Genomic DNA, 26775 nt, shown 5'->3' with positions numbered 1-26775 from the left:
TACTTTAAATAGGCAATTAGCTAACTAGTTAGCTAGCAATATTTCCTGCAGCTGGAAGATGGCGAGGAGGAACTTCATTTTGCCTCGTAGATGGACACAGCACTTCACAATCCAGGACCCGATGTAATTCAATCAAAATGAACGAGGTAAGGGCCAATTTAAACGAGTTAATCGCCAAGTCCATTAAACTGGTAAAATACTAACCAGAGATTACTAGCTAACTGATAATTGGCTGCAAAACAAGGCTCACCCAAAGGTAGCTGTAGTTGGCCAGTAATGAGTTGTTTCTAGCGCTAGACTGACAGCAAATTTTTCTTGCAGGAACAAATGCACGTTTGTGTCGAACTTGATGGCTAGCTAGCTATCAGAGGTCCGTTTTTGTAGTGTTGTTACAGCAGTTGCTGACTTCAGATTTTTCTTATGGTTAAAATTATTGGTACAAGCCTTGTGATGTTTGTTGAGAGAATCTATATAAAATGTCCTTTCTCCATCCATTCTAGTCAATTTGGCTTGTCTGTTCTTTTTCTAAGTTATAAAACATTACAGTGGATTAAAAAAAAAAGTTTGTTTGGTGTGCTTTTGTCTCCCATTCTATGTGCTATTCATGTGTGTGTTCTTGGTTAGGTAAGTCCTTAACCACAGTGGAGTCACCTGCATGTCAGAGACACTCCTGCTGTACTTGAAAACAAAGGCCTCCTCTGTATGATCACTCACCCTGCTGAAGAGACTGAAAGACTGGGCTGGAGACCTTAGTAGTTAGAGCAGCAGCAGCTTTATTCTGTCTAGTGTGGTGACTGTGTCCTCTGTGCACTCCAACTACAGCAGTTTCACCCTCTGACATGGCCATGATGGACTTAATTCTCATTGTCAGTCTTTTTAGGTAACCTCACACATTATTCATTGGTTTCTTCTGATTAATCTTAAGATTTGTTTAATGACTAAGCTATCTATCTTTTCTAATACATTACTAATTACTGTATGCTTCCATCTTTTTTTTTTTAATTGGTTCCTAACTCCCATTGCTTTTTTTGCATTGCTTGTGATATCTGGTGTCTACCCGAGGATGGGATACACTTGATTCTTGGTTGCTCTCAAGGTTTCTTCATGATCTGAAAGACATTTTTCTTTATTAATGTTGCCTTGTAATTGGACTCTGTCTGTACAGCTGGTTAGTGATGACACCTATAATAAAAGGTACTATACAAGTAAATTTGAACTGAATGATATCCTGACGGGATTCTGTCTGAGACACTGCTAGAGAACTAGGAATGTGCTCTGTGGTTAGAATGCCTCCAGAATTGTCTGTCTGGGTCACATCAGTCTCTACCTGGGAACCATGCTCCATATCGTTTCTTTCCCCCTCCTTGTCATCAGCTCTTGATGGAGAGTCTATAGCATCCACTGACCCCTCGGCTTGTTCCTCTTCCTCCCAACTCACTGTCAACCTTAACCTGGCCTCCATCACCCGAACCGGTAAGTATGCCGCTTTCATCTGTTTAAGCAACATCTTCAGACTCATTGGTGTCTAGTGTCTCTTTGTCTGTGGCTGGGAGAAACATGCACTGTGTTTGCTTCTCATGAAGCACCCTTTCTCTTCTATCCTCCTCAGAGCGGACAACATGCACTGGCGTCCCAGCTTGTGTTTTTTTTTTTTTTTTTTTTTTTTACTACCAGATATGGATGGGGTTCCCAGCAGTCACCCAGCTTATGCCTAGACTGAGTGTGACATGCCTTATCAAGAGCACTGTCCCCAGGCTCAAAGTGTCTTGCTCTGGCCTTTCGATCATAGTGCTTCTTTTGTCGTCTTTTCATGTATTTGGCCTGATCATATGCATGAGCCAGGCACTCCCGGAGGTCTCCGGCATACTCTGTGTACTCACAAGCACCTGTAGTCGGTGACAGGCCAAACATCAGATCAAATGGCAGCTGTGGATATCTGCAGAACATTAGGAAAATAGGGCTGTAACCGGTAGCTATAGATGGTGCAATTGTATGCATGTCATTTCATCAACATATTCATGCCATTGGGACTTCAGGTGGGGTGGCAGTGTGCTTAACATATTCATCAGTGTTCTTTTGAACCTTTCAGTGGTGTCATTCCCTTGTGGGTGATAGTTGTGCGGACATTCTTTACCCCTCCAATGTGACAGTTCCTTCACCACAGCTGTTTTGAAATTTCTCCCTTGATCTGATAATAAACTGACTGGAAATCCAAACCTAGAAAAGTTTCTCCACAACAGTTTTGCTACTGTATTTGCCTTTTGTTTTTTTTCGTGAAGTAGGCTTGAGCGAACCGAGAGAAATGATCAGTCACCACCAATACAATTTCTACTACAACCTTTTGATTTCTCAAGTTTGAGAGTCTGTACAAAGTAACTCTGTGGGTACACTAATATGAATATTGTTCAGTGGAGCCCTCAGCCCTGCAAGGGGTGTTTTCCTGAGGCAACATCTTTTACACTGCTCACACCACACTTTAACGTCATGAAACGTATGCAGTCAATAAAAGAGCTCTCTAGTGCAAATGTATGATCAACTCTAAGATAGTAAAGAAGGGCTGCTATGGAGGCATACCGGGAGAAGCCAAGGAACTTCGAGTTCTTTGCGGTTTGTCGGCAGTGGCCAGTCTTTCTCTTTGCTGCTTCCCCCCCCCCCCCCCGGGTCTGTCGTGATAGCATCAGCTGATACCACATGGCTAAAATACTGTACTTCCTTCCTCACCAACTGACATTTCTGAGGCTTCAATTTCAAACCCTGCTCTTACTGCCTCTTGAACACCACCTGCAGCCATTTTAGGTGCTCATCAAACATTTTAGAGAAGTCAATGATGTCATCTAGATAGATGAGCAAGTTCTCAAAATTCAGGTCACCAAAAAGTCATCTATCTTTCGAAAGGTAGAAGGTGCATTCTGTAAACCAAAAGGCGTACACTTTGCCTCAAAACCGTTTTGTCGTGGAACGCTCACCTCTCCCTCCATGGCCTGTCCCACCTCCTTTTTGCATTTCAGTACTATGTCTCTCTGGAAAACAGGTGTCACTTTCATGCTTGGAATCACTCATCTTACTCACCTCACCAGCAGCCTCGGACACATCTTCCACAACAATAGCATCTGTAATAGTGGTATGTGGCCTAACAGTAATGGGCTTTGTTGAAAGGTTCATTACCCTAACAGGAACAAATCCCTCTTCTACATTGGCCAGAACATGAGCAACAATCAACCCATCTGGAAGCTTTTGGGAAGGCAAACTATCAACTAATGCTTTACATGGCACACCCTATATCTTGCATCTCATTTCTTTACTGGGGGAATCACATGCTTTGTGTCCTGCAAACCTTACAGTGCCAGTTTTATCTTCTGTTTTCTTTCTTGTTGATTTTCACTACAGCTATCAATGCTGAGTACCATTCAGGGTGACTTTGCTTCACTCAGCAGATGAACTGCTCACCATATGAGGTCTGCAAATGCTCCTTTGAAGCACAAATGTCATTGGTACCTATGAGTATGGGAACACTTTCTCTGAATTCTGTTTCTGGAACAACAAATGCTGGGACAATGTTCAGCACACCATGATATGGAACCTGCTGTCCTGCTACACCTTCTATGGGCACCTCATTGGGTCTGAGACTCATTGAACAAAGCTGGGGGTGTTTCTTCCAAAACATATTAGTGATTGTTGGGCCCCCATTGATTCAGGATCTCAGGTCACAACACAGTTCCATTCACCACAACATGCCCTTCATTACTAGGGCCCACAAGGGGTGTGCCATAACAGTTCTGAGTGGTGGTTGCATAAACACCAGGTTCTGACAAATCTGGGTTTTGTTTGCCAGTGTGCTCAGGTTTTGGGCCATGATCTGTGTGCATGCATCTGACTGCTTTCTTGGGCTTGGTCTGGAACCTCCATAGTTTCACAGGCTAGGCAACGTACCTCCTGCCTTGAGCTCTCTAAATGAGGAAAATCTTGACTTCATTGGCACCATTTTTAGGTAAAGGTCCTCATTTAATCCCCGAAAGAACTGATGAATCAACTTAACATCACGGTCTGGGAAAGGGTAACCTTCATTCCAGTGCAGTAGCATATGAGCAAGGTGACTCACAAGAAGTCTGCAGGGGGGTCCACAGATGTCTGGGCATCACTATATTCAGCGCTCAGCTCATCAAATGCCCATACTGGCATCTGCGGCATTTTCTTCCACCTTGATCTCCACTATGTGGCTGGTACTCTGTCGACTTTGCCATTGAGGGATTCTGGCTGAGTCCCATGACAACTCTCCCTCAGCTAGCTCCCACAATTGAACCCTGTCCCTGGTTATTTGAGGAGCACCCCACATTATTCTTTTGTCTCCCCCCTTTTTATTCTTTACGTAGCTAAACACTTCTGTTAGCTTTCAATATCCTGTTGTGTGTGTGTGTGTGTGTGTGTGTATGTGTGAGGAAGGTGTAGTTTATGGGCTAGGCTGCAACAAATCTCTAACGAAACTATGCCCAATACGAGAGTTAGTTTGAGTAGATATCTCAAAAGAAAAAGATTTAAAAATAAGATTATAAATTCCTGGTAGAATTTGTAGGAACCAATCAGCTACTGAACAAAAGTGACTGTTACTGACTCACTATACAAACTATTTTTCAGCCTTCACTTTCCACAAAGTGTATGAGACCTTCAGCGTTAATCTCTAACACTTAGGCACCAGAAAGTAGTTCCCTTATGGCACAGCTTCACCCATAGAATTTTTTTAAAGGCTTTAGAAGGTGAAATGAAGGCTATTCAGTCCAAGAGAAACAATGCTGTCTATAGAAGTAGCACCCAATCTTCACACCACAACTGGGTCACGGCACCAAAGATGTTTTTTCTTTGACAGAAGTAATATAATATTTATTTTTTTTTTTTGAGCTCATGAATGAACTGTCACACTACAGTTAGGCCTATGCAAAATGTTATTTTAATTGACACAAACATTTGCAATGCAGTTTTTCTGCAAACTCTTGGGTATGTACAAATAATTTCTGCTAAATTTGAACAGAAAAACGTTTTGTCAACAAGTAGAATTTTACCGATTTTTAGTTCCTATTGCCAATATATCTACAAACATTTTAAGCATTAAAGAAGTTTTCGTAAAAAACTACTTGAATGAAAATGTAGCTTAGGTTTGTGTAACTTTTTTTAGCTTTATCTTTTATTTCACCAATATTGGTATCCAGTAGCTACACTACATTGTCAAAAGTATTCGCTCACCCATCCAAATCATTGATTTCAGGTATTCCAATCCCTTCCATGGCCACAGGTGTATAAAACACCTGTGCAAGGCAGACTGCTTCTACAAACATTTGTGAAAGAATGGGTGAATCTCAGGAGCTCACTGATTTCCAGCATGGTACCATGATAGGATGCCACCTGTGCAACAAGTCCAGTCGTGAAATTTACTTGCTACTAAATATTCCACAGTCAACTGTCAGTGATATTATTATAACAAAATGGAAGCGATTGGGAATGACAGCAACTTGGCCACAAAGTGGTGGGCCACGTACAATGACAGCACGGGATCAGCAGATGCTGATGCGCATAGTGCAGAGAGGTTGGCAACTTTCTGCAGAGTCAATCGCTATAAACCTCCAAACTCCATGTGACCTTCAGATTAGTTCAAGAACAGTATAGAAAGCTTCCATGGCTGAGCAGCTGCATCCAAGCCTTACATCACCAAGTGCAATGCAATGCGTCGGATGCAGTGGTGTAAAGCAAGCCGCCACTGGACTCCAGAGTAGTGGAGATGTGTTCTATGGAGTGATGAATCATGCTTCTCTGTCTGGTAATCCGATGGACGAGTCCAAGTTTTGCGGTTGCCGGGTGAACGGTACTTGTCTGACTGCATTGTGCCAAGTGTAAAGTTTAGTGGAGGGGGGATTATGGTGTGGGGTTCACAACTGTGCTTCTGGAAGAATGGTCAAAAATTCCCTAACACACACTCCTAAATCTTGTGGAAAGCCTTGCCAGAAGAGTTGAAGCTGTTATAGCTGCAAACGGTGGACCAATATCATATTAATCCCTATGGATTAAGATTGGGATGTCACTCAAATTCAAATGCTTACAAAGGCAGAGAAGTGAATACTTTTGGCAATGTAGTGTATGTTCTTAGTTAACTGAGGGGATGCCCAGGGGATGTCTTCCTGCCTTATGCTAACTGATGCACACTGATATTTTCACAGATGTAGATGTTCTCCATCTACGTCAGTGAAAATTCTACAAGACAAGTCGTACACCATAGACGTCAAAGCACCTATATATTTCCAGTTGCAGTTCTCCATTTAGCCAGCAGATGACAACGTATGAGAGTGCTCTATTTGGGCAGCAGGTTGCAACAAAATGGATAAAAAGGATTTAAAATATGTTGGGTCATGTCGATAGCCTACTATTCACATTAATGCTGATATGAAGCGTTTTGGGTATTTTCTTTCTATAATGAAATGTATTGTGACTGTGAGGGTTACCGAGAACAGATCATGTTCCTAATATACATGTTCACCAAGCTTTTAAAATTAATCAATTTATGAAATTTCAGAGTAATGTGTTCCACATTTTCGACATGTTCAGATGTGAAAGCACTCGTGTAGCTATCACATTCTGACCTAAGGGACAAGAACATATGTCAGCACACTCACACCTGTCCTTTTGTTTGTTGTAACAAGACCAATCCTTTCAAGTTGTTATGCTATATTAACACAAACATCTTTCCTAAATGTCATATTAAACTGACTAATACAGTGGGTACTGATCTTTTCATGGACTACTTATTTGAAATGACTATTTTATAATCTCCTTTTGTATCGTCTGAATTTCGTCTTTCCTATATGCAGTAAGGAGTCTATTCTCTCCTTGTTATATAATTACCGGTAAGTTAACCGTATTTTGGCGGCCAGTTCAACCTTTGTTTTTATCAATTACTTGCGATAAAGTGAGTGTTTGTAGGGCTACGTACAGGACCCGATAGAAACTTGATTATAGGCCTATTTCCTAAGTACATCTCTGAGCTAAGGGACCACGAGGTTCAGTCACAAGTTTAATAGCTATTTATCCTATATAAAATGTATGCAAAGCAACTGTCTTATCGATTTGATTGTTTTATTTTTTCCGGCAATATTTGCCCTATAGTCATAAACTGCTCATTTGCATATCCCATTGCCCGCAAGTAGAGCTCCGAGTTTTCGACTTGTAGTTGACTGGTACTACTCGAGTAAGTCAGAATTTGGGAGGAGTGAGAGAATAGCAATCAGGTAGGCCTAAAAAGTAAAACTGTCCACCACGCCGACCTGAGATGTATTTTAAGTTGTTTTGGCGGGGTGCAACATCGAACATTGAGCGTCGCCTGGGATAAAATTATATTGTCAAAGTTTATTCACTAATTAGAAAAAAATAAAAGCGGGAATTCAGCAACGATAGGCGCTACTGACAACTGGGAAGACGCAATGATGTAAGTTATTGTCTTTATTATAAAACATAGCTACGAAGTGTGAAACAATGGCGCGAACATTAGAAAAGTAAAACTCGGCTAGCTAGCGTTATCCAGTTAAACAGATGCTGTGTTGACTAGCCAAAGTAACCTATAGGTCCATTAGCACACACGTGGCACTTATAAGCTTCCAACATGCGCTGTAAGTTGTTGGCTAGGTTAACTAGCTAGGAAAAATACTAAATTAGCTATCACCCATTTCATCAGCCGAGTTTTACCACATCAGAACCTCTTAATTTTTATTTTTTTTTGCCAAATGGATAACTTAAGTTCATCATCTGAGTTTTAACTTGGAAGTTCTATCGTCGTAGTAATTGTTCACGCAGCTACTTAAACGTGGAGGCATTTGAATGAGCTAACGTGACTACCTAAGACAGAAGTGAAGTTTGCCGGTATAAAATAATTTGGTTGCGTTTGTGAGAAATAAAGTTTAAGGCAGCTGTATTCTAGCTAGCTTTTTTTCTGAAAATAATTCGCCTGGCATCTCTGTTAGAGAAAGCGACCCACCACGTGTATGAGTGTCTGGTCTCCTAACTCGTCGAAAAAAGTTGCTCCCCAAGGTTGGGGGGTGGTGTATCTTTTTGTTCTTGCGGTATCCGGAGCTGACTGCGAGGTCACAACCATTTGGCTTTAAACAGCTGGATGCTGACACACTCATCTGTGATCAGACAGAGCATGTTTTACCTCTGAAGTCTTTATAGTCCCGTCTTATTATTCAGTTACTTCATTCTAACAGCACACTATTCTGTTACGACTGTGAATTATTCAGTAACTACCCTGAAAGTAATAGGAAAGGTGTGTAGCTAGTGCTCTGTCAGTAGAAACGGCTTGAGAGTTCCTTTGCTCACAAGTGTATCCACGCATTGATTTATTATCACAAGGCAGTGAGACTTGCTTACAGATGTTAGTAGCACGTGGAAGTGTTTGTGTTCAGTACGGTTAAAAAACCGTTGACAGATTGCGCATACATTTTACAAATGCATAAATGTTGCACTCATGCACACCCTTTACCTGCTATACATCCAGATTCCTAATTGCCATACAGTCCTGCTGAGGCTAGATACAAAGTTTTATCCACTAAACTTTGGAATGCTCTCATGTTTTACACATTACACTGGAACTGAGATTAAAAAAAGTGTTAGACATGTTTTGTTTTGGGTTTAAGATGCCCTCTATTGCCTAGTGCTTAAGGGGTACCAGTGGGGGGGGGGGTGTCCTGGGGCACAACAGTGAGTATGCTAATGGTGTAAATTACAATAGAAATCCCTTCATAAGCCAGACAGCTGAGGGCAAAGCAGTCCAGTGAACTGCATCTAATCACGTTAAACACAAATGTGTCCCAACACTGACTGGATTACCTCCACATTCTCCTTGTCACCTTACTTTAGTTCAAGTGAAGACATTTTTTTTGTAGTCTTCTGATCTGCCGCTTTCTGTGCTTTTGTTTCCATAACAACTAGCCAGAAGTTTTGGAATGACCTCACTAAACTGTCATGTCCAACTAGAACAGCTAAGACACAGAGCAGAGACATGGTGGCAGTAGTTAAGTTATTTTATTGCTTTGTCCTTTTAAAATGGCACCTCTCTATCACTCAAGGTCACTTTACAAAATATTTGGAAAAATGAAATTGTAAGGTAGAGAAGAAAAAAGAGTCTTGTCTTGTTTTGTGAAGAGTTCTTTCGGATGAGGTTTCTGAGAATTCTCCGCGCTATTATTCTCCGTAAACTGAATGGTGCAGTGTTGCAAATGTAGCACAGACTAAGAAATGTTGGTCTGGATTTATGTCTTCGATGAACGATAGTAGGAGTCCAGTACTGCAGGACATGTAATGTGCTTCTCTTGGGTATTTAGACATGCCCTTCTTCTGACACAGCTGTCTGGAGCAGAAACACAGGCGCTTTTAACAGGAGCAGGAGGTGTGTTTTCAGGCGTGTCGTCCTCAAAATGATTTGTAAGGTTCGGCAAATAAAATTACATGGTGAAATAAAATGGTCTTATGTTCACTCTTATGTAAACCATTCCCCAATTACTTGGATTCTCACTTACAAGGACATACGGGTGTGCCAAATGTGAGTGGGGCGTGTACAAATCCATTTTGAAATGATGACATTCAGCAATTGAAATCTTTTTTTTTTATTTTTTATTTTTTTTTTTATGCTGTTGTGCATGGCTAATGACACATTCTTAAATGATTTATGTCTGTTTTATGTCTGGCGCTGTCCCGTGTCATGTCTGATCGAAGGATGGCCCCGCCGGTCTCTGTGGCGTTTCGAAGGCGGTGGTGGATGGCCTGCACGGCTGTGGTGGAGAACCTTGGGTTTTCGGCTGTGCTGCTTGGCTGGGGGTCTCTGCTTATCATGCTAAAGAAGGAAGGCTTCTACTCGCACCTCTGCACAGGTATATTCCCCCAGAATCCCGTGACCGCAGAAACTGGTTAACATGGTGCCAATATCACGTGCTGTGCTACAGGTAAAAATAAAACGAAGAATAAAAACCTTGGCGAAATGAAAGGGTTTAAAATATTCCTGGAAGCATGGTCCAGCCAATTAGGAGGTTGCATAACCAGACACTACAAAACTAACACAGCCAGACAGGCCATTCACAGCTGGAAAACCCTGAAACATGACCTAGGGGCTCTGAGCAACCTGAGTTGTTCAGTTGTCCAGAGACATTAATAAACTATGAACTGAGCACTTCACTCTTTCCGCTCTCCTGTATTTTGTGTCCCACCATCTCTTCTTTGTCCCTCAGTCACTGCCTGCCTCTATCTTCCTTCTCGCTTCCCATTGTAGAGAATGAGTTGGAGGTGGCTAATGCTAGTTCTGATGATACAGAGGGCTGGCAGAGCTGTGTGGCCCAGGATGAGATGCTGAACCTGGGCTTCACCATTGGCTCCTTCTTACTCAGTGCTGCCACTCTACCACTTGGCATCCTCATGGATCGATATGGTCCCAGACCCCTGCGCCTGTTGGGGAGGTACACACACACAGAGACACGTGCACACACAGTGAGGAGAAACCAGTGCCGCAAAACCCTTCTATGAATGAATGGGGATCTGCATGTGTCTTTGAGCCTGGTGGATATCGTGCTGTGAATGTGTTGTCGGTAAGGCTAAACCAGTTGGATGTGTATTGACATACATAAAACATGTAGCATAACTGATTTTAGATTAGGCTTATAAAATCATTAATTTTACAATTAAAATGCCAGAGTGAAACTTTACTTGTGAAAGACAGAATTGCAATTTAGGCCCTTTGGACTCATCTTTAACCCACAATCTCTCTCTCTCTCTCTCTCTCTCTCTCTCTCAGTGCGTGTTTTGCATTCTCCTGTGCAGTTATATCTGTGTCAGCATATCAGCCTAAAGGTGAGATCTTATACCCATGAGGAGTATAGTGCATAAAAGCATTAAATACAGCAGTGGATGTTGTACATTCTAAGTCACAGATCTGTCATTTACACCCAAGGCATCGGATTTCTTAACCTTATTAACATGGTTTGTTAACATCACCCTGCTATGTAGCCATAAGTCATTACACGTGTACACTCAGCACCCCATAAGTAGGAATGTTTTCCTTGTACTGGCTACTTGATTTGGTAGATGTTTAATAGTTGCTTGGGAAAAGAATATAATTTAGACTTGCTAAGCTTTCTTAGCAAGAGACTTTCTCATCAGACCTCTAACCTGTGCATGGAAGGAGAACGTTCCCTAGTCAAGTGGGTAGTGATTGTGTACTTGCTATTTAACTGTGAAACACAACCTAATGAACCAAGCATAAAGGCCCCCAACCCCTTTATTTGCAAGAACCTTTTATGTTAAATGGTGCCTGACTGTATTTTCTTTGCCCTCTCCCCTACCCTCATTCCCCTGCTCCTCTTTCCAGTCCTCTCTGCCCTTATATTTCTTGCTCTGTCACTCAACGGTTTCGGTGGAATCTGTCTGACCTTCACGTCTCTCATGGTAAGTCCCAGGAAGGGAAGGGGCTGGCTAGGGAGAATACCACAGGGGGCATGTCAGATTTGTTTTGTTGTGGGGTCCTCTGCATATTTCCATGTGCGTTTAGTCAGGTACGTGTGTGTGCATGCACACGTCTTTGTGAGTTGGGATGGGCGCAGATGACCTGCAAAGGAAACCAATCAAAGCCAGACCTTGGTACACACCTTCTCAGCAAACTGCCACCCACACTCCTTTAACTAAAACACACAAGAGGACACACCCCTGGTTTCTTGCTATCATGTACACATTAGGCACCTTATACCCAAATGTTATTTATGGTAATGAACTTTACGTATTCCTGACTGGCATAAAAAGAGATGCCTTTTATCTGACATGTTTTTATTTACAAAGTGTGTGATGTCTGAGATCATTTGGCATGAGAGGATATATTTATTAGCTGACAGTTTATGTATGTGCACGCACACATACACACTCCAGTTGCTGGCAGGCAGGCACACACTCCCACCATCTATAAACCCTCACACATTCCATTGTGATCAGTGGAAAAGCACGCGCCCAGGCACCGTGCTGAACACAATTAGCCCTTTGCGTCCAGTGACAGTGTCCTGCCTTTCTAAGAAGGTGAATGTAACACACAATTCTCTTCCTCCTCTCTCCCCCTCACCCTCTACCTCTCACTCATTCTCACTATCTCTCTCTGTGTATGTGGGTTTGTGCCAGTATGGAGAGAATTGCACCATGCTGTTTTGTTGTTGAAGGTTATGACCTTAGACACCTTCTGTCTCTGCCTTTTTATGTCTCTCTCCCACGCATGCACGCGCGCGCACACACACAGCTCTGCAGTAAATAAAGTGTAACGGCATTGTTTTTGCCTTGTGACTAATACCATACCTAACCTGGAGCCGAAGGGGAATGTTTTAAATGTTGGGCCGGGACTGGAAAAAAGATGTCCTTGTGAATCTTGTAGGGTGATTGCATGTGGGTGAGGAGAATGCTGTTTAGTGTATGCCATAGAGAAGTTGAATGATTAGCTAATTAGCAGAACCCTTTATGAATAGAATCAGACATTTCCTCTAGCACTTGTTATGCACTCCTGGCTTGTATTCGTTAAGCCACACATGGGATTGTTTTAAGAATCCTGAGGGTGTGTGATTACTTTCTATTTTATTGGCAGGTTTGTTTAGCCTATACGTCATACTGACAACTGTCAGAAGATACCATGGCTATACTGATTTAAATGTACTTACTGTTATATTCCTTCAGTAATGCGTTTGCGTAAATGATGGAAGGAAGTGTGTGTGTGTGTGTGTGTGTGTGTGTGTGGCTGGCTGTAGCCTCAGAAAGCAGGACAAACCCATTCACACCTACTTGGCACTAACCTCTCACCTTGTCGTTATGTGACACTCCTATGTGTGGTCTTGGCGAACTCCTGGAATATCTGTAGTAAAAGCAAAACGGTGCCAGAGTGAAACTTTACAGTTTACACTGTGGAATGTCAAGGAGAAACCTAACAGCACTGACTAGGTTAGGGCAGAATGACTAATTGATTTCCGAACAGAATTGAGATTTTTTTTTTTTTTAAAGTGTAACTTGCCAACTTTTGGATGTAATTTTAATTATAGATTAACAATAATCTCAACATTCCAACAAGAAATACAAGATATTTAAATTTTTATTTCAAGTCTTGTACACTGTTATTTGACAATTATAGTAGTTCTATAGTGTGATATTTTTAAATGAACATTAGTGGTAACTGCCTCATCTAACTTTGAGGTTATGCTTGGTAGATTTGGTACCGTATGGCTCATCAATATGCAGCTGGAGTTAAATTAATACATTTTAATTGCAACTGCACTCAGAATATTGGTCAGAAAAATTGTGATTGGATGTTTTTGTGCAATCATTTGTTTGGACTAGGGCCAAAGTTATTCAGTCCTGCATGCATTCAGTAGTGTTAATGCCGTGGCTGTCCCCTCTGTTGTAGTTACCAAATATGTTTGGAAGTCTCAGTTCCACAGTGATGTCACTGATGATCGGCTCATATGCGTCATCTGCTGTCACCTTCCCTGGAGTTAAGGTATGAGGTCATGTGACATCAATCTTATATCGGCATCAGTATAAGAATATATAAGGAGTCATTATTTGCACTCTATATTTGCATTAAGAAGCAACACTTATTTAAGAACACTGCGCACAATTATATCAGCTTTTATAAATGTATTTCCTTAATAATATTTAAACTGTAAAAGTTTTTATTTAACAAAACCGCAAAATAAAAAAAATAAGGGAAAACATGATCACTTAAACAGTCTTTGCAAACAAATATATTTATTTACTTTGAAAGATTTTTAGGTGATCATGGAAGTTAAATGAGGTCATTCAGTGCTTTGAGGCAGTGGGGGAGGATCATGTTGGCTGTCATGCAAAACCTCAGACAAATGGGTGTACCTGTATAATTGTCAACCACAGAAATGCGATCCATCTTATCCCTCTATATCTGTGTCTTTATCTGTCTCGTGTTTTCTCTCTCTCTCTCTAGTTGATATATGGTGCTGGGGTGTCATTCACTGTGATAATGTGGGTCTGGGCAGTCCTCGCTGTCCTGGTCTTCATCAACTGTTTTCTGAACTGGCCGGTTGAGCCCTTCCCCACACCAGAAGAGATGGAGATGTCAGTGTAAATCCTTTTTATTAAGTTCATTTCCAAGGCACAGCCATAGTCAAGGTTGCCACTAGGAACAAAAGGGCCTTTTTTTAAACATTTAAAAAAAAAAAGGACCTGTTATAGGGGAGGGTTGAGGATAAGGTGAGGTTAATTAATTCTGCAATCTGCCCAGGTAGGATTTTGAGCATGAGTATCAGTGCTATTTCCTGCTCCTTTTTGGTGCTTGGAACCAGTGGGGATTCTGAGGTTGCCTTTGAGTGAAATAGCAGTAGATCCAGATATCATTTATGTTTATATATAAAAAAAAACCCAAAAACCTTTTTTAAAAAATGTATTTTTGAAATGCTGAATTTTTAATGAACAAAATGTAATCTTGCCGTGTACATACCTACATACCCCTTCATGTGATATATTGAAGGGTTCTGTAATGCAAGTCTATTAGCAAAGTGACAAGAAATCTGACCAATGGATTGTATGGTTTTCACTATGGGGCTGGCCTTGGCCCTTCTCAGCATTGTGAAGGGGCTATGGTATTATTAGTAAAATGTCACTGTCCATGTACATGCTACCTTCACCTGCTAACTTCTAATGCTAACTATATGTGAGGTATCTAAGTAAAAGCCGTTTTCAGGGCTACCCTTCAGTGGAAATCCCATAATAATTCAGCGAGGTTTAGCAATGATATCTATAAATCCTGGCCAAAGAGCAAAGACGAACTTTAAAAGGTATGCCTGGCCAACAGCTAGCCTGCATCATACATCCCATTTTTGTTTTGTCAACTGTAGCTGCATATTGAGGACTGCTGAGCTGTATTTTGGAATCCAAGCAATGATGATGGATCACATGCAGAAAGGGTTGCAATTTTATGCATGGAACTTGTGTTAATGAAGCTGATTGACCATTTAGCCATCACCTCTAAATAAAGGGAGGGTGGACAATCTAATAACTGGATCTGGAAGATTATGATTTGAATATTCACATTCTGTGAGAGAAAGCTACCCCAGTAATTACAGGACTGAAGTTTAGATTCAAGAACAATGCCCAGTCCACAAATGCTTCATTAATAAGCTTTGTTATACCAATATGTTTACTGTTTAAAACAGTCATGGTCATAAAGAAAGGTGTTTACATAGCTATCATTTCTCTCGTTATCTGTGTCTCTTACTTTCGTTCTTGGCCTTCCAGAAGGAGAGTGTGTTCAGGTCAGGCCCCTCAAAATCCCACGCTTACCTCATCAGGGGAGAAGCTAGAAGAGAAACCATACCAAGTGACTGAGCCGCTGACGGGTACAGGCCCAGCTGCCCCACGTGAGTCGCCCACATCAGCCCAATCCCACTCACACTAAAACACAACTTGCTTTTACTCAAAGACTTTGATCCCACCTGACTAGATTGTGGTCTGCCTCTACCAGACAGAGAAAGAAACAACAAGGAGTAGTTGTGCTTCTTGCTAGAGTCTGCAATCGACTCCTGCATCTCGGGTGTGCTTGTATTACACTTAGTCTCAGGTGCAAGTTGCTCGGCATAAAATCGTCTGCCAAGGGAATAGCTACTACAGTTGTGGTTAGAGTAGACTTTGGCGAGGGTCGTCCGGTCTGTCTAATGTTCTGAAAGATGCTTGCAGAAAAGCAGCAGACCAATGTAGGTCACAGAGCCACAGAGTTCATACACATCTAATGAAGTTCTTAAGCAACTGAGACGGTGACATAACTTCCTCATTGGGGACAAAAAAAGCCTGACCTAGTCCTCTAAACCAGATTTTTAATATCTGAATTCCAAACATTATTCGGTACATTTTCATTTTAAGTTCCTTTGGGCTTACATGTTACAGCCTCTCTTAGGAGTCAAATAAGTGTTGACATCCCAATGAACACTGTTAAAATAAATTGCTGTTATTTTTATTAAATGGCATTCCCAATGGGGACTGGATGTTAACATGCAAGACCTGTTCCCAGAGCTTATAAAGCTGTGATCTTCTGTCAATGTCCTGTGAGTTTGTTGTGATGAGGACCACCATCACAGCATCATGACCCAGGCTTTGAGCTTTGAATGTGACTGCTGCCCTCCTTGCCCTTCCTCCTCCTCAGCCTCCATTCCATTTCGGCGCTCAGTCTTCTCCCCGATCTTCCTGTGGAGTCTGATTACCATGGGAATGACTCAACTGCGCATCATGTTCTTCATGGGAGCCATGAACAAAATGCTTGAGTTCATTATCACACATGATGATCCTCATTGTAAGTGTCCGCACGTGCAGCCACAAGCGCACACGAGTGTACACACATACAGCTGAAAAATGTTATCTGGTTTCTATTGTCATGGTCCATTTAATTGTTTCTTTTCAATTTTGCAGTACCTGAGGAAATTCTGAAAAAGGCTGAGGAGAAAGGTGAGATGTGTGTAACACATTCAAATTTGTTAAAGAGGGAATTCTTTAAACTATGCCTGATTCTCAGAGCATACCATGTACCCAGCTGAATGAGCTAGAAAAGTATACAGACAGTGACACCTTTTTGTCTTAAATCAGATATAGTGCATATTCATCCCATTTCAACCCACCAGAACAAGATTATACACAATGAACCATGCAGTTTTTGTGTATGCTGATGTGGCTCTGTGCATGGTGCTTTTGCAGTGGGCTTCTACTCCTCCATCTTTGGCACACTGCAGCTCCTGTGCCTGCTCACCTGCCCTCTGATTGGCTACATCATGGACTGGAAGATGAAGGAGTGTGAGGAAAAGACTGACCATTGGTGGGGCACATCAGCACACTTTTTTTTTTTGTTCTTTATAAACTCATAAATTGCTATTTATTCTCAGCTATGTGAATTCTTCCATTCATCTTGTCCAACAGTGGCACTCCCCTCAAGCCCAAGCGTGACCGAAACATCCAGAAATTGACGAACGCTTTGAAAGCCTTCAGCCTCACTAACCTGCTGCTCTTCCTGTTTGGTGTCACCTCGCTCATTGACAACCTGCCACTGCAGGTAAGTATAGCTCCCTGGAGCCGTATGTAAGCCAGCGGCAGTTGCTGTGCTAGATCGTTGACCCAGTCAGCACTTGCCTCAAACCTGGGCCAGAGTAGGAATGTGTTAATATTTCACTTAGGAGTTGTCAGATCATGGAGATAAAAAGTCAGTAGGCAGTATCAATATGTGGTCCAACACAGAGCTTTTATTGTCGGGTTCAATACCTGGCCTAATGTGTTCTCTTGTCCTTCTAATATTTGTTAATGAGAGAGATATCTAAATCCCCAGTCATTACATCATACTGCTCTGCATCACCTGTAACTCGGTCACACCCTATGAGATCTTCTATTTGCATTTTTTGACATGCAGAATGCATTTGTGGGTGTGGGATTGTTGCTAGTGAAACCAACTGAATTTATTGCAGCTCATTTGTTCATTACTGAGCCCTTCGGCTAAACACAGAACAGGGTGTTCCTGTGACCAGAAAATCTCCACACTCTGTGCAAGTGTGATCTAGCCAAAATATTCACTATGTTAATCATAAATACCCTGGTGTCAGTTGGTACCTAGATCAGGGTTCCCAAACCTTTTGCGTGACCCTGAATAGACGACATTAATTTTTGTGGACCCCTAGCCTTTTCAATCACCCTACATTTGTTATTGCAAATGTATAATTTAGGACTTTGCATTTTAAATTTTGGTTTGTTGGCCTGTTCATTATAATTGGTCTATAAATTCCTTCTTGGCTTGTTTGGCTTGATTTTTTTGTTGTTGTTGTTGTTGTTAAGTTTCAAGTTTGGTTTATTCGTCACATACATAGTCATACACAGTATAACTCACAGTGAAATGGTGGAGAGTGCTCTGTCCAAACTGAGGAAAAGAAAACAGGGGTGCATGGAGAAATATAGATGTTCTCTATATGTGAAATACAAAATATATTAACAATGTATGTACAATATATGTATATTATGATTATATACACAATGTACAATGTATATGGTTGTGTATATATGTACACAATCTACAGAATGTACAGATCCATTTTGTATAATAACATATCTACAGTTGTTGTGTAACAAGGTAATTGAATATAAATATATATATATATTCAGATATACAGTTATGTTACATGGTGGTGGTGGTCCCCACAGTTTATCAGTTTCCCTGATTCAGGGCCCGAATGGCCTGTGGGAAGAAGCTCCTCTTCAGCCTCTCTGTCTTGGTCTTCAGGGAGTGAAAGCGCCTCCCTGACCTCAACAGAGAGAAGAGTCTATTGTTGGGATGGGTGGGGTCCTTCACAATTCTCCTGGCCTTGGTCTGGCACCGCTTGTAGTAGATGGTCTGCAGGTCAGGAAGTTCCGTGTGAGTGATGCGCTCTGCTTGAACGCACTACCCTTTGGAGTGCTTGTCTGTCCTGCTTGGTGCTATTCCCAAACCAGACTGTGATGTTCCCCGTGAGGATGCTCTCGATAGTGCAGGTGTAGAAGTTCCGTAGTACTTTGGAGGGCAGTCTGAAGTCTCTTAGGCGTCTGAGGTGGTAAAGACGCTGACGAGCCTTCTTTGCCAGGGAGTTGGTATGGCGGGACCAGGACAGGTCCTGCGAGATGTGAACACCAAGGTACCTGAAACTATCTACTCTCTCCACCGTGGTTCCACTGATCCTCACAGGTTGGTAGTGTCGCTCCTGCTTCTTGCTGCAATCCACGATCAGCTCCTTTGTCTTACTGACGTTTAGGAGGAGATTTTCCTGGCACCAGTTTTCCAGGTGTTTAATCTCCTCCAGGTAGGCCCTCTCGTCGTTGTCCGAGATCAGACCCATGACAATGGTGTCGTCAGCAAACTTGACGATGGTGGAGCTGGAAGTGGCTGTGCAGTCGTAGGTGTACAGTGAGTTGAGCAGGGGGCTTAGGACACACCCTGAGGAGCTCCAGTGCTGAGGGTGAGGGTGGATGAGGCGCAGTTGCCCACCCGTACTGATTGTGGCCTGTCTGTTAGGAAGTTGGAGATCCAGTCGCACAGGGATGTATGCACTCCTAGATCCCCCAACTTAGTAGTGAGTAGGGAGGGGATGACGGTGTTAAATGCTGAACTGCAGTCGACAAATAGCATTTTAACATAATTTCCCCTCCCTTCGTCCAGGTGAGTCAGTGTAGTGTGGAGCAGATGTGCAATGCCACACACTTCTTTTTGGTTTCTATTCATTGTGCTGGAAAATATATGCAGAAACACTTCCTGAATATTGATTGTGTTAATTTTCTTGACTGTTGTCCCACTGAATCAAAGCACTGGATGTCGAGGACCAAGTGGAGGTACATGGATGTAGAAATTTGTCCATTTAGGCCGTTTAAGTGCAGTGCCAGTGCAAAGGTAGCGTAATAAAACACATGATGGCATGCGCTCTTAATCGAAAAGTACCTTATTTAACCATAACTCTCAATGACAGAGAGAGCAACTGAGTAATATTTGTAATCATTTTGAGGGGAAAAAACGGTTGTAGTGTAACAATCCCTAGTTATATGATCTAGATTACAATATTAAACTGGTCCTAGGACTGAACGTCAGGTTTTTTGGGGGTTTTTTTTCTGTAGGAAAGGACTGGTGTATATTTCAGAGCAGGAAATTAATTGGCCTGTCAATATTAGTTTGCCCTGTATTATGTTTGCATACCTTATATAAATGGTTTGGAACAGTTTAGGCTCCATATGTCACAGTGCTGATTTAATGGCAGTTAATATTGGTGGGTAAAAAGTATGGTCTTGATTGACAATATATGTGAGATGAGAGTATTTGCTAACAATTATCCATTTGGTCACTTTCAGTTCTGAGCTACAGCAGTAGTTTGAAAAAGAGCCCTTGACAGTGGCACTGATGTTGCTATCAATAAAAAGCACATAGTCAATTTTTTATTTCCTGATTTCACCGATTTCCCCTAAAAAACAAAGCCATGTTTCAGAATATTTTGCTGGTCAGTCTGACTAAGGGGGCATATTCTGATGGAAAAGTGACGTCGGTGCATACCCCCTCTATACATCAACTGTATCAGTGTCCAAAACCACATGCTAGTGGTTAGTATGTGACCTCTGTCGACACCATAAATTAATGGCCTTGGTATCAATATCATTTAGATCAGTCAATAATGGTAGATAATGTTTATTCTGTAGGCTAATCATGCATCAGGGTGCGTTCACCTACCTGCACACTTCTGATTCAATTACTAGGTTTAATAGTACATTTCTCTACTTTAATCACTAGCCAGCACCCTAATAACTGGAACATTTCAAATATAAGTACAAGCAGCAATGAAAGTGATTGCAAGGATGAAGGTTATGATTATGCAAATGAGGCCAAAGGCACTAGTCTGTAGACGGATTCAACAAGAACGCAAGGACAAGTGTATTAAGATTTGTGAACATTAGATAAAGCATTCCTTTTTTTGCTGATGTGGCCAGACTGAGTAGTTGGTTGAACTTTCCAGGTATATGTGGGGGGGGTGCCCTGGTTCATGTATATTCAGTAGCCTTTGTTTTCATGGTGGGGGGAAAGGAATTCCTGTAAAACATTCTAGTAAGATCCATTCATCAATTAAACAAAGAAAATCCATACATTTTCTACCGATTTCTACCTCATGGTCTTAGAATAAAGGTTGTAAACACACTATAAAACCCTAGGATGAGTGAAGCAATTGTCAGTTTAATTTCCACTTTTCTTGAGTTGCAAACTACTGACTTCAGTACATTTTGTCTAATTGATTCTTGGAGTTCTAGTTAACACAATTAGGAGTGGTTAACAATGTGTTTACAATAAACATGAGGTAAGCAACCTTCAGGTGAATTGATCAGGATGAATGCAAATTAATAAGAAATAAGTTATGAAAAGAATGGAAAAATGGGACACATCAAATAATAGAAGCAAACATCACAATTAGATTATATTAAAATAGCCATATATTACTAGCTGATTTGACATCATAGTAAAGTAGTAGTACATTTACATTTCATTTATGGAATTTAGCTGACACGTTTATCCAAAGCGATTTACAATTCTGACTGAACACAACTTGAACAATTAAGGGACTTGCTTAAGGACCCAACAGTGGCAACCTGGCAATGGTGGTGCTTCAACTGGCAGCTTTCTGATTAATAGTCAAGTACCTTAACCACTGAGCTACTACTGCCCTTAGGAAAATAGTAAAGTAGTACTTTGTGAGTCTGTGGGAAAGTGAAACATCTGTGAACATTTTCTGTGAGATGAGAAAAGTTGGTCATCCTGGTAAGGGTTTGAGTTTGAAGGAATTTATGGCAAGAGGTTCTTGTATTCTAATCTGTGGCTTTGACACGTAGGAAGAGGGGGAAGGTTCAGAAAGCCAGGCCAGCATGATGAGCCATCAGCTAGGCCATTTTATGGCTTTGTTGCTGAGCATCATGCCGCCAGAGGGGACCTGGTTGCTTTGAGTAGGTTTGGGCTGAGAGTAAGCCCACTGTGACGAGATCAAAGTTTCATCAGAGGGATAACTTGTAATCTATCTTCACTTTAAACAGTGTATGCCCACAGAAACATTTATGCAAAAATTTAACTTGATCACCCCTGCAGTTGCATCGAAAACTGCATGTCAACAGTATAGACCATCGAGTCCTTTTTTTTTCCTACAGCAAACAGGTTTTCGGCAATAGGATGCCTAGCATTTCTGCTACCGAGTGCTGATTGGTGAGCTGACTGCTGGAGTGGCAGCAATGCTAGTGTCCTACTGCCCAAAACCTGTTTGCTGTAGAGATAAGAATACACAGGTATGTTTTTTTCTTTGCTATTTTTATTGTAATACATCTACTTTCCAAAATGATCCTGGCCAAGTGGTGAAAAAATTTCATGGAAATTGTACCAGAAACTATAGCTGTTGGACCTTTGACTGCTGATGGCTTATGACAGTCCTATTATTTGCAAATGTCAAAATGTTTTTGACCTTTTGCGAATATTGACACCAATTTCATGCAGATCAGGTTGACTAGTTGGCAAAAGTAGCTTTTCCATATAATGCATGTCATCAGTAAATGAACAGTAAATTCACTATAGCAGTAATGAATAAAAGGTGTCTAGTGGAATTCACCAGAATCCAAGGATTAATGTAAATATGTTCTTGGACCCTTAACCCAAACTGAAACATACTGTGCATGCAGAATTTGCAAGCTTTATTTTTTCCTTTGATCACCAGCAAAAGTTACCATTGTAAATAATAAATGATATTCAGTACTATTGCAGTGACATGACATTTTGAAAGCCATAGTATTTCAACAGACATTTGCTCCAACATGTACAATTTTAGCAGACTAAAATAATCATGTTTGCATTGTATAATAGAATGTATGAAGCTTCATGTTTTGAACTTTTATATTATATGTATTAATCTTCTTGTTTTCTTCCCAAAGTTGCAATACAGCTGGACACTGTACTATATTTAATATAGACTATACATTTTGTGTTTTGGGTCTAGATTTTGTCATTCATCTTGCACACCATGGTCAGAGGATTCATCCACTCTTGCTGTGGAGGACTGTATGCTGCAGTGTAAGTGTACACACACAGTCTACAGTCTTGGTCAAATGTTTTGAGACTGATGCACATTTTAGCTTTCACAAAGTTTACTGCCCCTTTTTTTTAAATTTTAGCTCCTTTTGTCAGATATTTTTATGCTATAGTAAAGTACAAATTATAACCATTTCATAAGGCTTTTTATAAACCTTTTATTGACAAATACATCCAGTTTAAGTAAAGACTTAATATTTACAGTGTTGACCCTTCATTTTTAAGACTTCTGCAATTTGCCTTGGAATGCTGTACATCAGTTTCTGGGCAAATTCATGACTAATGGCAACCCCTTCTTGCCTAATCAGTGCTTGGAGTTTGTCCACCCTCTTTTTGAGGCTTGACCACAGTTTCTCAATGGGATTGAGATCTGGGGAGTTTCCTGGCCATGGACCCAAAATTTCAATGTTTGGTTCAGAGCCCCTTGGTTATCACTTTTTCCTTGTGGCATTGTGTTCTGTCTTGTAGGAAAAAGCATTGTTCATCATCAGATTGCTCCTGGATTGTTGGGAGAAGTTGTTCTTGGAGGATGTTTTGATACCATTCCTTATTCATGGCAGTGTTCTTGGGCAAAATTTTGAGCAAACCCACTCCCTTGGATGAGAAGCAACCCCACACACGAATGGTCTCAGGATGCCTCACTGTTGGCATGACACAGGACTCATGGTAGCGCTCGCCTTTTCTTTTCCGGACAGTCATTTGTCCAGATAACCCAAACAGTCTGAAGGGGGTTTCATCGGAGAAAAAAAAACAACTTTACCCCATTCCTCTGCATTCTAATCCCCTTACTTCAAGAATGTCAGTCTGTCCTTGATGTTTTTCTTTGAGAGAAGTGGCTTTTTGCTGCCCTTCTTGACACCAAGCCATCCTCCAAAAGCCTTCGCCTCACTGTGCATGCAGATGCACTCAAACATGCCTTCTGACATTCCTCAGCAAGCTCTGCACTGATAGTGATCTGATCCCGTAGCTGCATCTTCTTTAGGAGATGGCCCCGTCACTTGCTTGTCTTTCTTGTAAGCCCTGAAGCCTTCTTTACTGCAATTGATCCTCTCTCCTTGAAGTTCTTGATAAATGGTTGATTTAGGTGCCATCTTACAAGTAGCAATATCCTTGCCTGTGAAGCCCTTTTGATGCAATGCAATGATGACTGCACGTTTCCTTGGAGGTAATCATGGTTGACAGAAGAAAACTTCAAGCACAACCACCCTCTTTAAATCAACCAGTCTGCTCTTCTAATCAGCATGACAGAGTGATATCAGCTGCCTTATCCTCTTTAACACTTTCTCTTGAGCTAACAAGATCACTGAAATTGTTAGCAGGCCATTTTGTGGCCAGGCTGAAATGCAGTGACTGGAATGCAGTAATTTTTGTGATTAGTTCGTTATGGCAAGGAATGACTATTCTCTTCAAAATCTAGAGTTAATGCAAATAGCCACCATAACTGAAGCAGCAAACTTTGTGAAAACCAAAATTTGTGCTAGTCTCAACTTTTGCCCATGACCATGTATCTTTTAAGATGATAAGTTAACTTGGTAGTCATATTTCTGTTTTTATAAGTACTTCTTGTATTCATAACCTTCTAGGCATAGCTAGCTTTTGATGAGACCTTCTTACTTTTCACTGACATACAGCTTGTTTCATATATTTCATGTCAATTTGTCATCAAAACTTTGTGTTGCAAGAGACATTCAGATAGGTGATTTTATTTCAGATGATTCATTTTCTGTCTCTGTTTCTCACACAGTTACCCCTCTAACCACTTTGGTACTCTGACGGGGCTGCAGTCTCTTATCAGTGCCATATTTGCCTTGCTTCAGCAGCCCCTGTTTATTGCAATGTTGGGACCTCTGAATGGTGATCCCTACTGGGTAAGGCACATGCAAGCAGACAATTTCACATCCAATTTACAAGACTTTATATGCTGTTATACACTGTTTATTTTCAGACTGGACAGTATAACAGCTCTATTACATTACAATATGAAGTTAGGGATCTGAAGTTTAAATATAACAATGTGGTAATACAAGCAAAATGTTTTGGCAGCTTGGTATTCAAGGATACTAGATGGATGTTAGATGTATGATTATTCAACTATATATTTCTTTTATTTAGACTTTTTAGACTTTCAGGCTATATTGCTCATATCTGGGTTGTCTATTAATGTGTTTATAACTAATGCATAACAAATTTGTTTTGTCCTCCAATCAGATCAATATGGGACTACTGATCTTCTCATTGGCTGGCTTCCTGTTGCCAGGATACCTTTTTTATCATCGCAGACACCTTGTGCAAGAGAAAGCAAAACTAGACAAGGAAACTGGACAGGCTACCTTGAAGAGTCAAGCTGTCAACCAATCGGAACCCAATGGCATTAATCACATTAACAATGTTCATGTCCCAGAGAATGCCTAGAGCCTATGAAGGATCTTTTTGTACCCTTTTTTACAAAAACTGCAAAGTCAGCACCAAATATGGCAATCCAGATGTTAGCTGGCATGTTTTCAGTGAGTTTTATGCACATTTTAATAGCTTCACTTTTTGGTGTCATTTCATTAAAGCAATGAGATTTCATACAAGGACTTAAAAATATACAAACTGAAGATTAATCTGTTTTGCTTTTTGTTGTCATCTTTTGGATAGGGTTTGAATTATGTAATTCTGATATTTGCTTTTTAAAAAACTTGTATTTATTCTGTGGTTTGATTACTATTGAATGAAACTCATATTCCCAGTCCCCTGATATTCACACAAGTCACACATCAAGGAGGCTTCACTGGACTGTTTGGACAAGCTACCTCAGCTGATTGTGATCCCTGTCAGACTGACCTATGGGTCAGTTGGTTTGTCTGTGTCCTGTTTCAATTCACCAAAGAGTCAATATAGACAAACACCGTGTTATAAACCTTTTGGTTGTTTCCTAAAAATGATGAGGACAACACAATTATTTCAAGAAAGACCAAAGACACTTTTAAAAGCATGTAAAAAATATGCATATAATTTTAACAGTAATGGGCAGAAACCTTGAGCAGCTTTTTTTTGTGTGTATTTCATTTTTGTACATTGCCTAGCCATTGAAAGGGAACATTTGTTTCTACTCTATGCATACTATTATTGTAATATTTTGTTACTCAACTGTGTGAGCTCTCTGCTACTGCTGCTGTATGAAAGGCAATGTCAGTATTTACTCATTATATTTACTTATTGCTTGCTCGCTTAAAAAGATTTGGGTGATTATCAGCCCCTGGTTGTTAAAAGATACAGTATGACTCAACCACTGCTGATATGTCATGTCATGTTAAGTGTTTGGAGCCAAATTTCTATGTTGTCTTTTGTGTGGGGTTGATTGCTTTTGAATCATGGGATGTTCATAGAAGCTCACAGACTGATCTGTACAACCAAAGCAATTCTAACCTGTGTTGAAAAGCCATGTCTCTTATAAAGCCATTTGGGAAATGTGGAATATGATGGAATGTCCCAAATAAATGAGCTGAAAATGCCCAGTGTGTAATGTCTCCGTGTCTGTCAGCACAACGTGCACCACAGAAAGTACAGGAAAAAGTACCAGTCACAGTTTGCTTTGTATTAGTGTGTTCATTTAATTAGTCATTAACATTTTTGTGCTACCAGAGGCTAGAAAATAGTTGGTTAAGTCGAGCGTGGTGAAATGGGAGTTTTTAGATGTTTTTATATCACTAAGAGTACAGCCATTATGTTTCACATTAAGTTGCTTATCTTGGCAATTAAAAGCACAGTCCTTGTGCTTTAAGGCTTTTGTTTGAAATTTGTGCAAGCAAAGTATATTTGTGTTATGGCATAACATTTAATTTCTAGTAAAAAAAAAAAGAAAATTCACATTGTAGCAGCCATCATTTGGTAGGATTATCCCATACATTCAAAACCCTTACAGTTTGAAGAGGTTCACACTGATTTTCCAAACACAATTGCAGTTCTACACAAGCTGCTGTGAGTACTGTTTGACACCATTTCACCTTTAGGAAATACAAATATCTAAACTCTGTCTTGTTTAAGAGAAGTTCTTTGGGGTTTTGTTTGTTTACTTCTTTTTTTAAACCATGTTGAATCGATATTGGAAACGGAATGGCCGG

The 26775-nt window shown here is 40.8% G+C and overlaps 1 protein-coding gene across 4 annotated transcripts; it reads left to right on the top strand.

Moving 5' to 3' along the window:
• slc43a1a (solute carrier family 43 member 1a) lies at window positions 1–26164 on the top strand. Of its 4 annotated transcripts, none has more exons than XM_026999318.2 (15): window positions 1–146; window positions 9748–9902; window positions 10298–10481; window positions 10817–10872; window positions 11390–11466; window positions 13448–13540; window positions 14003–14139; window positions 15313–15434; window positions 16214–16360; window positions 16477–16512; window positions 16759–16876; window positions 16978–17110; window positions 22578–22651; window positions 24414–24537; window positions 24878–26164. In XM_026999318.2, exons 2-15 carry the CDS (start codon window positions 9749–9751, stop codon window positions 25079–25081), a joined length of 1659 nt encoding a protein of 552 aa, XP_026855119.2. In that variant the 5' UTR covers window positions 1–146; window position 9748; the 3' UTR covers window positions 25082–26164. The 4 variants fall into 4 exon arrangements, with proteins under 4 accessions (XP_026855119.2, XP_026855115.2, XP_026855117.2 ...); XM_026999314.2 differs by lacking the exon at window positions 1–146 and adding an exon at window positions 7146–7465; XM_026999316.2 differs by lacking the exon at window positions 1–146 and adding an exon at window positions 7146–7465 and having other exon boundaries at window positions 14003–14133; window positions 24878–26163.
• The last annotated feature ends 611 nt before the right edge of the window (window positions 26165–26775 follow it).

This window comes from Electrophorus electricus, chromosome 12 (genome assembly GCF_013358815.1).
Source record: "Electrophorus electricus isolate fEleEle1 chromosome 12, fEleEle1.pri, whole genome shotgun sequence".
Classification (NCBI taxonomy): domain Eukaryota; kingdom Metazoa; phylum Chordata; class Actinopteri; order Gymnotiformes; family Gymnotidae; genus Electrophorus; species Electrophorus electricus.
The sequence above is the reverse complement of the archived record's forward strand: the minus strand, read 5'-3'. Positions and strand labels throughout refer to the sequence as shown.